This window comes from Cryptomeria japonica, chromosome 5, assembly GCF_030272615.1.
Source record: "Cryptomeria japonica chromosome 5, Sugi_1.0, whole genome shotgun sequence".
Taxonomy (NCBI): Eukaryota; Viridiplantae; Streptophyta; class Pinopsida; order Cupressales; family Cupressaceae; genus Cryptomeria; species Cryptomeria japonica.
In genome coordinates this window covers 207,506,317-207,518,798 of record NC_081409.1, presented here as the reverse complement: position 1 = coordinate 207,518,798, position 12,482 = coordinate 207,506,317, and the positions used below count along the sequence as shown (strand labels likewise).

The 12,482-nt window shown below is 34.3% G+C and overlaps 1 protein-coding gene across 1 annotated transcript; it reads left to right on the top strand.

The window, feature by feature from the left end:
- Window positions 1–6,823: 6,823 nt before the first annotated feature.
- On the top strand, window positions 6,824–7,540 carry LOC131875812 (caffeic acid 3-O-methyltransferase-like). Its single transcript, XM_059220491.1, has one exon. The coding sequence runs from the start codon at window positions 6,824–6,826 to the stop codon at window positions 7,538–7,540; it is 717 nt and encodes a 238-aa protein (XP_059076474.1).
- The last annotated feature ends 4,942 nt before the right edge of the window (window positions 7,541–12,482 follow it).

The window sequence follows — 12,482 nt, the reverse complement described above, 5'->3', positions numbered from 1 at the left end:
AACCTAAATACATGATCAACCACCCCAGTTTTAATGATAGCTCTACTCTCCAAGTCTCTAATGATAATTGAATCAGGTGTGAACTCCACATTTTTTCTTTTTGCCCCATGAGTGATCTAATAGATAGAAAGAAGATTGTTTGTCAAATGAGGTACATACAACACATCATTGAAGGAATTGTCCCCAATAGAAATAGATCATTTCCCAATCACATTCATGTATGTATGATTGCCGATCAAAATCGGTGGCATGTTGCAAGGCTCAAATGAAGAGAACACAGATTGTGAAGATGCCATATCATGAGAAGCTCATGAATCTAGAAGCCATCTCCCTAAATCATGACTTGAAGTATCACAAAGATCTTATCCCTTACTTTTCCCAAAAGAGTGATCCTTCCCTTTATCCTTTTCTTTGGAAGAAGCCAAAGTAGACATTATAGAAGGCAAACTATTTTTATTCTTCACAAGAAGATGTTTCAATTGATCAATATACTTCTTGTAACAATGATTTTCATTATGTCCTAAGTTCTTGCAATATGCACAAAAAAGATTGTCCTTTTATGATTTCCTCTTAGGTGAGGATGTAAAATCACCTTGTTGTGGAGAGGATGATTATGCTCCATCTTGTTGTGGCCAGGATGATTTTGCTCCATCTTGTTGTGGATTTGGTTTAGACTACTTTTGCTTCTTACCTTTCCTCGATTGCTTTGATTTCCTTTATTAGCCACCAAAGCTTGTGACTTTGAAGATTTGAGAATCCCCATCTTGGTCAACATAGATTGCTCAAGTATCAACTTCTCTATGAATGCATCAAATGATGGTGGAGTGTATGAGGCATCGTGATCCAACTGATGGGTGTGAAAGCTAGTTCAACAAAGGCTGGATACTATGATGGAAGCTTGTCCAACAAGTTGTAAACCAATTGAGCATCCTTTATGTCAATTCCACAATCCTTAAGCTTTTCTCTTAGCTCATTTGCTTTCGTGACATAATCTTGGATTGTATCAAAATCCTTCGGATCCAACGTTGTGAGTTAACCATCAAGCTTATATCCCTTATTCTCATCAACTTGACCATAAAATTTCTCATAAATATCCCAAGCCTCTTTAATTGTTGTACATTTTTCAATGTGAAAAATGAGGTCATCTGATACATACTTTCTCAATGTTCCAAATGCAATAGAATTTTTAGTGAGCCATTCAAATTGAGCATTAAGATCGGCCTTGGTATTAGGTCGTGTTTTTATTGTTTACATAATGAATGAGTCTTTTTTCCATTAACTTACTCCATGCTTTAATTTTCCATGATGCATAATTATGTGAAGTTAGAAGTGGAAATTTAGGAGAACCCATAGCAACAAAATGAAAAAACATAATATAGAGAGAGACACAATCACACAAGACACCCCCCCCAAATTCATTAAATCAAAGAACACTCCCCCCAAAAAAAAAATTAAAAAAAAATGATGATTTGGCACATGTATGTACAATGGCCACTTGAAAAACAAGGTAAGGTGGACCTTTGATTGCAACTTCACAACTGCCTCAAATAGTCTATAAGAGACTCCAACAAATACTGGAAGAGATCCAAGTTGAGATCCAAGCAAAATACAAGTACCAAATAGGCCAAAAAAGACCAAATACTAAAAGTACACTTTCTATTCAAAATGGTGAAAATATGATAGCACCATATGAAAGTAGACAAAAAATTATGCACTTTTAAAAAAAGACAGCACCTAAAAAAGAGGTCCTATGAGCCCAAACGAAGCCTCTAAAGTTGCAAAATCAAGGATAAGACATGTACAGTTGTGAAAAACTGAAAATTATAAACAAAATGTCTATCAAAATCAGAAAATACCACCACCACTGTGAGGATCATGAAAAGTTAGCCCCCCCCCAAAAAAATTTGCACTAAAAAGGGAGCTAAAATGAGCAAGTTATGGGCTTCCAAAGTTGGCATACAAAACCAAAAAGTTCATTGGAGAGGGGCTGAAATTTTTTCAAAAATGGACTGATGCAATGATGATGTCATGAGTTCATTGGGTTAAATTTTACGACCATCTGGCCATCGCTAGAACTTCACCTCTCCATGCCTGCGTAGATTGTCCATACAGTATGGACTAACGTGGCCAGTATAGAATAGTTGGAGGGTGCCACATATTAGTATGATGCTGACATGGCAAGATGAATGGGATTTATCATATGCTGGTGTGGCTACTGAGGTGGCCTTTGTACACTAATGTGTGAGCTGCATGGCATTACAACAGTTTGTCTATGTGGTGCCCGTGTGGGGATGAGTGGGCGATTATGTGTGCACGCATGAACCAATAGTTTGATGCCATGTGTAAACTGCGTGACACTGTCATAGGGAATGAAAAGCCACCAAGTGGCTGCTGAGTCGTTCTGACAAATCAACCCAGAGGCACCACGTGGCATGAGAGTCTCAGTAGTTGGGAAAGCGGTTTAGCAGTGAGCCACGACAAGGTATGGTGGTGGTGGAGCGGAGGACGCGCTAGGCAGTTGGAGGAGCACACGGAGGTGAAAGCCTGGTGGGGCGGCGAACCAAGAGGAAGAAGGTCGGCGGGAACGCCGTTGGGGCTGCCAGGAACAGTTGGCGGTGATGGTCGAGAAATAGAGGCACCATAAAAGCTGCGACCGAAGAAGTAACGACGGCAAAGCCCATAACGAACATGCCCTGGCAAATAATAAAAGTGCAGAGTACGGTGTTGGGGGAGGGCGGGCAGGGAACCCCCCTCGTAAAAATAAATAATAAAAAAAATGTGAAAACAAGTGAAAGTAAAATATTTCGCAGAAAAAATATAATACATTTTTTTTTTCAAAATTATATTGTACAGCGTAATAGGCTGAATTTTTCCTCCAAGGCCCAAAAATTGATTTTCACTAAATATAAGTGAATTTATACTCAAAATCCATGAAAATGGCCTCTCGGACTCAACGGTGAGGTTGAAATCACCATAAGCTGCCCCACAATGTGCATCTTCCTCGATCCAAAAATTGAATGCTCTAAAAGCTCTTCAAAAAGACTACTCAATGAAGCCCCAATGGCTCTAATACCATGTAATAATTTGTCAAATATAGCCAAGATCTAGAGCACAATGAATAGCACAAGAGAGAGACAAAATATTTGATAAGAATAATCTGTATTCAACTCAAGATGCAAATACTATTAACTAGATCATTACATACAATGTAGATGAGCTTGCTTATAAAGGCAAGGCCATATGGATATGAGATCACACGATCATGACATGTTTCTCAATGAGAAACAAAAAAAGGTAGGAGAAATAATAAAGTATTCCACTAGAGGTGGATCACTCATCGAAGGTGGAATGTAATAAGAAGATAAGATCACAAAAGGTATAATTTATCCTACATACATCATCCCTATGTGCACACTTCCCTAAGTGTCTCATATCCAAACTACTATGAAATGCATTACCCTAAGTCAACTTATGTAAAGTGTAATTATGAGACATAATTTACACCAACAATGAGGATAGCGATGGATGGCCTAGTTGCTTGTCATGCAGTGTGGCACGGTTGTGGGTTGTCTTACTTTTGGCCTTGCTATGTTTTCTCACAGCTGTTTGGTGCCCTACTTGGGGTGGGTGGAAGCCCCTTCCTTGTGTTGTTGTTAATGACAAACTTAGTTTGTTTCTAGCTATTGGCTCTATTCCCATTCCGGGCCTTCTTGGTCCCCTTTGTCGGGTCTTTGGTGGTCATCGACATTTTTTGTTTGCAGGGGATTTTGTGTGTTGGAAATCAGGCTTTCTTTGGGCTATCCTCTATGGAATGTGAAGGGTTTCCTTGGGTTCATTAGGACCTATATCCTTGCTTGGTGCCCTAAGTATGTGTTGGATCTTTGTGGTTCTTAAGGAGTGTGTTTTCATAGATCTGATGGAGGGTTGGTGGTGTGATGGATCATTCTTCTCATTAGGCTATTTAGTTACCTAGATCTTTGTGTCTTTTTAGTGCTTTAAGGGTTTTGTTGTTCACCCCATGTTTTCGTTCTTCAAACTTCTATGGAAGTGGAGTTTGCTTCTTTGGAAGAGGGTTTTATTTTTATGTGTTTAGGGCCCTTTAAGGTTCCTATTTCTTTCCCCTCTTTGGCTTCTAGGTTGTTTATTTTGGAGGGCAAGGTATTTTGTGTTGGCACGGTTGGTGTTGGAGAGGTGGTCTTGGTTTGGAGCGGTATTCTATTTTTGGATCTTTCCTTCTCTATGCTTCTCGACTTTGATGGAGGGAGTTCATGGGTTCCTTTGGCTGTGAATTTTTTTGAGGATTATAGTGTACTTAACAAAGTTGGATTTGTCATAGTTGTTGGTCTTGGGTTGTTTGTTGAGGGCTATTTCTCTATGTGGTCATTACCAGAGAGGGATCTGCCCCTCATATGCTCTCTACTGTTGTGGCTTTGGCTTCTATTGGGTGGTGCTGATTTTTTCTTGGGTCTTTGTGCTTTCCTTTCTTTCCCCTCTTCCTCTCATGGTTGATGAGGAATTTGTTGTTTTCCCTGCTTATGTTGTTGGGATTTTGGTTCTCAGTGCTACTACAAAAAACAAACATATTAAGGTAGTCCATGATGCCTTGTCTGCAAGGATTTCTACTAGTATAAGGTTTAGGGATTTGTTTCAAAATCCTCTATTTTTTGTGTTATTCCATTCTTTAGGTATACAATTGAATGTTCTATTGGAATGGCTAGATAGTTATATTGGCAGAAGATCCTCGATTGCCTCCAGATCGTTGTGTTCCCCTTCCTTGTATGAGATAGTCTTGATTCAAAGGTTGGAGGAAGCCTTTCAAAATCCACCTTTTGTCAATCATTCCCTTGGCTATTGTAGTTTCAACATAAGGGTTTTTTCCAAAAAGATGGTTTAGGGTTCTTTCCTAAACCCCTTTGTTCCGATTATGTGATTTTGGGTTGGACCCTTGTTCCTATCGGTTTGTTGCTCCAAAAACCTCTTTTTTTAAAAAGCTCTATCCTTTTTTGTTCTTAGCAGTTTGGTGGTCTCACTGCTCATGAGTTCCTCCCTTTTATGTGCTTGCATGACAATTTTGTTATCGTTTGGGCCTATCTTTCTTTAATCAATCAAAACACTAGCTTCACCTATCTAGACTCTAAATATCGTGTTTTTCTCTTCCTTCTTTAGACCATGACATAACAAATAAAATGTAGATCCAAGTTTCCCAAGAAGAAGATTAACAATCATCATTGTTGGAAGAAATTAATTCTTTGAAGATGGATATCAAATCTCTTTAATATGAAAAAAAAAATTTGTAATCGAGAGATGCTTCACTCACAAAGTTGTATTATACCCAACGATAAAAACATTTGCCACCTACTAGATATGCATTTAGTTCTTTATGGTGTATGCACTAGAATAAGGTGACATTAAATCTTAAGTTATTTTCATGTGTCTCCATGATCATTGGAAGGTGTTCTTGGATGCTAAGGGCATGTAGGACAAAAGTATTCAATACTTATTTACATATGACACATTATAATTACATTCATAAAGGGGGGTCTATTCATCAATGGTAGTTACAAGACATGAAATGGTAGAGTATTTTACCTAGGCATCCATTTTGGAGATGAGACCACTCAACCTTGCATGCCAATGCATGTTGTTGCATGTTATTTTGAGTGGGATGCCATGTTGTGCATGTCAACTGTCAAAAATAATTGAACATTCCAAGTTATGAATTTCTTATTACCTATGAGTGAAGTGCCAATGTGAAGGCCAATGATCCTTTTTTGGGCTAAAGTTTATAGATTGTCAATAATGAGGTACGTATGGTTTTCACAAATGAATTCACTAAAGTTGAAATATATTTTTCTTGTTATATGCTAATAAGGAACAATCTTAAAGATTGTAATATATACTAATAAAAATATTAACTAATAAATATATTTATCTATTTATTATTGTTTTAACAATTACGATATATTCATATAATAATACTTTTTATTTCTTACTTATTATTTAATTTATTTTTTATTACAATTATATAAAACAAAAGTAAATTTTAAAATTTTTTTATAACTTATTAATAAAATTAAACGACTTACAAAATATCTACCAAAAGTTAAATATAAAAATGAGAAACTAAAATATTTCAAAATCCTCCTCTAAAAAATATGTGATGTTTAAAGATATTAAACTATATAAATACCTACAATATTAATATTGTCCTTCATATTAAAAAACATTATCAAAACATTTTAAAGAATATTTTATAATTCACATTAATATTTTTTTATAATAAGTCATTCGACATTTGCTTATTACAGGTTTTATTATTAATAGCTTCTTTTTATATTACAGGTGTTAAACAATGTTTTCCTCCACTTCAAGTTTTTAAGACGTCTGTAATGACTTTCAATACATTGAAAAATTAAAATAATCCTTTACAGCAATATTTCACACTCTATCTAGACATTGAATTTTAAAGTGGTAAACTGCTGGAAGCAATTTGATATTTAATAATGGGCAACATTTCATTGTTGATTCAGTGTTCATGAAAGTTTGTAATAGATGAGCCGACTTTCGATATGTTAAAAAACTAAAAAGCAGTTTAGAACAATATTTCACGTTCTATTTAAACATCAAATATTTAAAACGTTTCAAATCTGATAAGCAAATTAATTCGAGCTATTATAAACAATTGTATATTTGATAATGGGCGACATGTCATGTTCCACGTATGAGATAAGTATGCTAACTCAGAGTTTCAATTGATAAACATCTCCAACTCTATTCATGATTTTTCTTTAAATTGACAAAGCTTGTAATAGATGAGACAACTATGGCTTCATCAAAGTCTTCAATGGAAGCACATCTCGAACTATATGAAATCATTCTTTCAGCAGCCAAGCCCATGGCCCTTCGAGCTGCTGTTTTGCTTAACATTCCTGACATTATTGCCATCCATGGTAGTCAGAATCCCCTCTCTGTGGACCAAATTGCTTCACATATTTCTTCTTCCACCAACAAACCTGCCCATACTGACTATCTGTTCAGAACCGTGAGGCTTCTGGCTTCCATTGGTGTCTGCACCGAAGAGACCACAGTAGATTATGGTGGTACTCCCCAATTCAAATATGGCCTCACCAGCCTCTCTAAGTTGCTTGTGAAAAATGGTGCCCAACAATCCTGTGCACCCACTGTGTTGGCCATTAATCTAAAGTGCATAATAGATGGGTATCAGCATCTTCATGACTCTGTCATAGAAGGCTGCCCCGCATTCACCAAAGCCAATGGCATGGGCATATTTGAGTACAATAGCAATAATCCTGAAGCAAACAGGATTTTCAATGAGGGCATGGCTACTAATACTGGCCCTTTAATGGCTCATGTGGTGAAGATTTATTATGGGTTTAACAGCCTGAAGAGTGTGGTGGATGTTGCAGGAGGGGTAGGGTCTGCAATATCTGCAATAGTTGCAGAATATCCTCACATTCATGGCTTCAATTTCGACCTTCCTCATGTCATAAGGACTGCTGCTCCCATACATGGTCACTAACCTCCTCCTCCTCATATTTCTGAAGGACAATTTTTTTAATTTAGAAAATGAAATTTTATGGAGTTTGATATTGAATGCTTTTCTTGTTTGTTGAAGATATTTCATATGCTCGTCTTTCCAGCACTACTGTTATACTTTTCTGACTTTCACTTAAGAATTTAGAGTATACGACTTTATGCAGTGAACCTCGTTCTGTCAGAAATATTTTAAAATTTCATGGTTTTTAATTTTTTAAGAGGTATGAAATGGTTTTGTCTATTTACAATTAAGTTTTAAAGGTTTAATTCGTCATGTAATTTGTCACATTAATATGTTTAGTGAGAAGTGTCTTAAAAGTTACTTTTTAAGGATTTGGTCAAAACTTAATCATAAAATTTTTGGTAATTGAAAAAAATATCATTTATTGTTAGAATCATATAATATTTTATTTAGAATGTAACTTATATGCAATGTAAATAATCTCAATATTTTTCTTGGGACCCATCTAATCCACACTATGCAAAAAAAGGATAGTGGAAAGGTTCTCTCCACTTCTAAAAAGGTTATGCAACATCTTAATTTCAGCTTCTTCCATAATCTTTAGGGATTTTGGAGATGCTTCAATTTTGTGAGGGTTGTGACCTATGAAGGGTTCTGAAGGTCTGCAATTTATCATGGGGTTGTGACCTGTGAAGGGTTCTTAAGGTCTGCAATTTATCATGGGGTTGTGACATGTGAAGGGTTCTTAAGGTCTGCAATTTATCATGGTGATGTTGTTGTCCTGCAGTTTCTATTGACTTTGGGGCCTTTGGAGGATGTATCAATTTTTTTTAAAATCTGGACAATGCTCTTCCCCTATCTATTTGGATTTATTTATGCTATTGTTTAGGCTTTGGAGCATGTTCTTTGTGCAGTTGGTGTAAATTGATATTTTTTTTATGTTATGGGTCTATTATGTCATGGAGTGACGAGATTTTGTATATTTGGATCTCATCTCTGATCTTTGTTTGAGTGTTCTTATGGTTCAAACTTATGATTGTTTTATATTTTTTTATTATTCTAAATATAATTATATATATGAGGTTCCCCTCTTTGCAAAAAACAAAACAAAACAAGAAACTTTGTTATCTCTATTCTTTATATATAATGACATAGTAGTTGAACACAACAATATTATTTGTTGTTCTAAAAATAACATATTATTATTGCCTTTCAAAATCCCCCATTTTTTGTTTTTTTCTTATCATTTTGGTGCTTGTTTCAGGTTGTGGGAGCCTTGTAAAACCCATAGGCAGGCTAGATGCTAGCAATTTTCAAGGGCCTAGTTTGGCCAACTGTTGTTTTTTGTTAAGGATAGATTTTTCTTTTGGTGGCCTAAGATCTATGTTATAGGTTAAGGGATCTTGGGAAAACCCTTCTCTACTGGTTTTGGATGCTAGTTTAAAACCTAGGTTGAAGGTTAGGGAAGCCTTTCAAAACCCCATGTGTCTAGATTGTGAATGTATGATTATCTGTGGTGTTTCAAAGGTTATGGGTGCTTGGAATCACACATGGTATTTGTTGAAGGTTAAAGGAGTTTTATTAAAACCCTTGTGCATGTGTTAGGCACTGGCTTTCTCTGTATAGCTAAGGTTGGGCTGCTAGTTTTTTTTATGATTACTCTTCTTGGTAGCATGGTATTGTGGGTTCTAGATCCTCGTAAAATCTAAGGGTTTTGAGTCCCCTCAAAACCTATTTTTTCCTTAATAAAAAATATATTATTATTTAAAACACAACTTATATTCAACTTTAAATGATGATAAGACTTCTTGACAATTCTCTACTCATGGCACTCTAGGTTGGTTGAGTTGGGGAGCTTCCCTAATTTATTCTCCATTTAAGGACTTGGAAAACTATGTTTCCTAAATAATTATTGAAAGGTGGAAGATATGTCTTCTCATATCTATCTCTTAGTCATGCACTTGGGTTAAGGGTGTCCTAGAAAACTATTCAAAGGTGAAAGAAAGGTCCTCCCAATTCTATCTCCTATTCACACACAAGGGCTAAGAGTGTTTCCAACTTTATCTCCTAGTCACACACTAGGGTTAGCTAGGGTAGGATTTGAAATTATTTAGGTTAGATCCTCAAGTATTGTATTATGTTTAATAGCTTGGCTACAATTGTGTTCTTTCTATCTTGATTCTAAAGTTATTCTTGTCTATGTGGAACTTATCTCATACACCTTTGGCCAATCTATGTAAAATATTTTGAACCCTTTCAAATATCTTTTTACCTTAACAAAAAATAATTAACCTAGATAAAGAGTTGACGTAATATTATTCAAATTAAATATAACATTTAAATAACTTGAATGTGATACTTAGGTCAAAATTTGGTTATGAGAGTAAGAAATGAATATGATGATCCAATAGCTCGTAGCCCATATGTATAAAGAATAGATGACTTGGAGATTGAGCATGAATATTTAGTGATAAATATAAGGTAAGTATATTGTGATGTCACGAGACAAATTAACATAAGAATAAACTGCTTGTTAGCTAGTTATTGCATTACAACAATCTCATAAATAAAGTGGGACAAAAAATCAAGGGAAAAAGGTATGGTAATACAACTTTACCATTATATTTTCTTCCACATGGATGTGCATACTAACTACTAGGAAAAAAATTGCATACTAAATAAAAATTACCAATCAGTCTAAAGAAAAAGTGAATTTGAAGTTTTCTTGCAGTGGGTGCTCCATACAAAACATACCAAAAATTAATTCAATGAGCCTAAAATTTATCACATATTTAAGATAAACAGTAACTTCAAATATCATGAGAAAGAATTATCCTTAATAATAGTGAAAGTAAAGAGGAGAAGGGTAAGATATTTCACTTATAATAGAAAGTAATATAAGATTCGACTATATAAATATGTAGATATCCAACTAAGTGGATGAGATGCTAAAGGAATATAACAATACAAAATATGATCTCTAACTTTGTAGATAGAATGATAACAATTATTAGGTAAAAATGAAATATTAATATATGTAGAAATCAATATTTGTTAGGTATAATCAAATGCTTATAGGTATCATAAGTATGTAGTTAAAATAATTCTCATGAAAAAATATTAGTGTCTCATTTATGTTGCATAGATGGATAAGAGAAATGCCATCTTTAATTCATAATGTATTAAACCATAACATCCACAATAAACTATCTATCAATATTCAAGTATTCCCTCAATGTCCAAGGGGTTGAGCTTAGCTAGTTAAAGCATTGAGTTCTCAATGTGGAGACCCAAGTCCAACTCCCATGAGGGACACCTTTGTGTAGAATTCTAAGTTGTGACTATTGCTCTTCCATTGGTTGTATTTGTCTCATTGTTTAAAGTTGATTTCTAAGTTGTGACCCTTGGTCTTCCAATTGTGGTTTCTAGTTTGGTGCTCGAAAGGATCTAGTATTTGTAATAAGTTTGCTCGAAAGGAGCTGGTATTTGTAATTGCATTAAATTTCTTCTCAATAATTTTCAACTAATTATAATGTCAATTTAGCATTCTAAATTCTAATGAGCCACTTCATCTAGCAATGATGATCTATCAAAGGTATTAACACTATTTAGTTTTTTTTATTCCATATTTTTCATATAAATATCTTTTCAAGAAATAAGGATGTTTAGGTAGAATGCCATCCTCTTATTTAAGTGTGGGAGTAAAGGGTAAGCTCTCCTTGGTACATGCACACATGCATAGTCAAAACCATGTTTTAGACCATTATCACTCTAGGGTACTCTAGAATTTCTATGGTTTCTAGGTAGAAGTGTGATACATTTGAATCATCATTGATTTTTTAGATTTGTTAAATATTTATGACTTTACAACTATAAGTAATTAGTAAGAATATACAAAAATAAGCCATGCCTTGTGCATCATCAATTCCACTTTCTATGTTAACACCTCTAGCTTTTCACTAGCATAATGAGAAAATTGTTATACAAGAAACGGCATAATCCATTGTAATTTTTGCACTAGTTCCTATAAGTATTCACCAACATAATGAGGACACCACTTTACAAGAAAAGGAAGAAGATCTTGATACACACAACTAATATTTTTCTAAAACATATTTAGCCAAGTTCTTCATCTAAGACATAGATGTAATGAAGATCATTTCTATACAAGAAAGGATGAATTATATGTGCATATTTTTGTGTAACATTCACTTTCACACATTAGTTAAACATTAACACACATGATGCTAAAATATTTTCCTACATTTCTAATAGCTTCAAAAACATCTATGCAGTCATAATTCCTATACATTTGCTTGTAATAAAGAATAGTAAAATCATACATATGCACTCTTTTGTCACATTGCATGACTTTAGGAGTTTTTAATTCTTTCAACTATGACATTATCAACTCTTGCACAGACATCTTTATTATAAGGAGGATCAAAACATGTGAAAATCATGCATTTGCATAAACACATTATATTTGGTTCCATACACATCGAACACCAAGGTTATGCTTCATCCACATATTCTTTCCAACCAACTAGCTCTATATTGATCCAATACTTGGGTAGGTATAATTTATGATGGCAATAGAATGACAAAAAAACAAACTTAAGTAACTGTATGTGAAAAATTGAATTCATTATCTACATAGGTTACAATATGTGTAGTCAAAAAAGTCGTGGAAAATTGAATACAATTTATGGACTACTATTTTTTTAATATTTTAAAAGTGAATTTGGAAAAAAAGGGATATTTTAATTTGTGTTCAACTATTGGATCTTTTCTACTGGATTTAAAGTTAGTTTTAACAAGATTTATGGTTACCAAAAAGTATTGAGAAGATTTAGATTGTATATAAATTATATTTTAAATAAAAATATTTGATTGAACTCTTACAAGAAATGATATTTTTTTATTCAACTACTAGGGATTCCATTATTAATTTTTGGTTAAA

Bases quoted from the DNA above. Each gene is read 5' to 3' on its own strand.
- LOC131875812 (XM_059220491.1), top strand. From the start codon at position 6,824: ATGGCTTCATCAAAGTCTTCAATGGAAGCACATCTCGAACTATATGAA.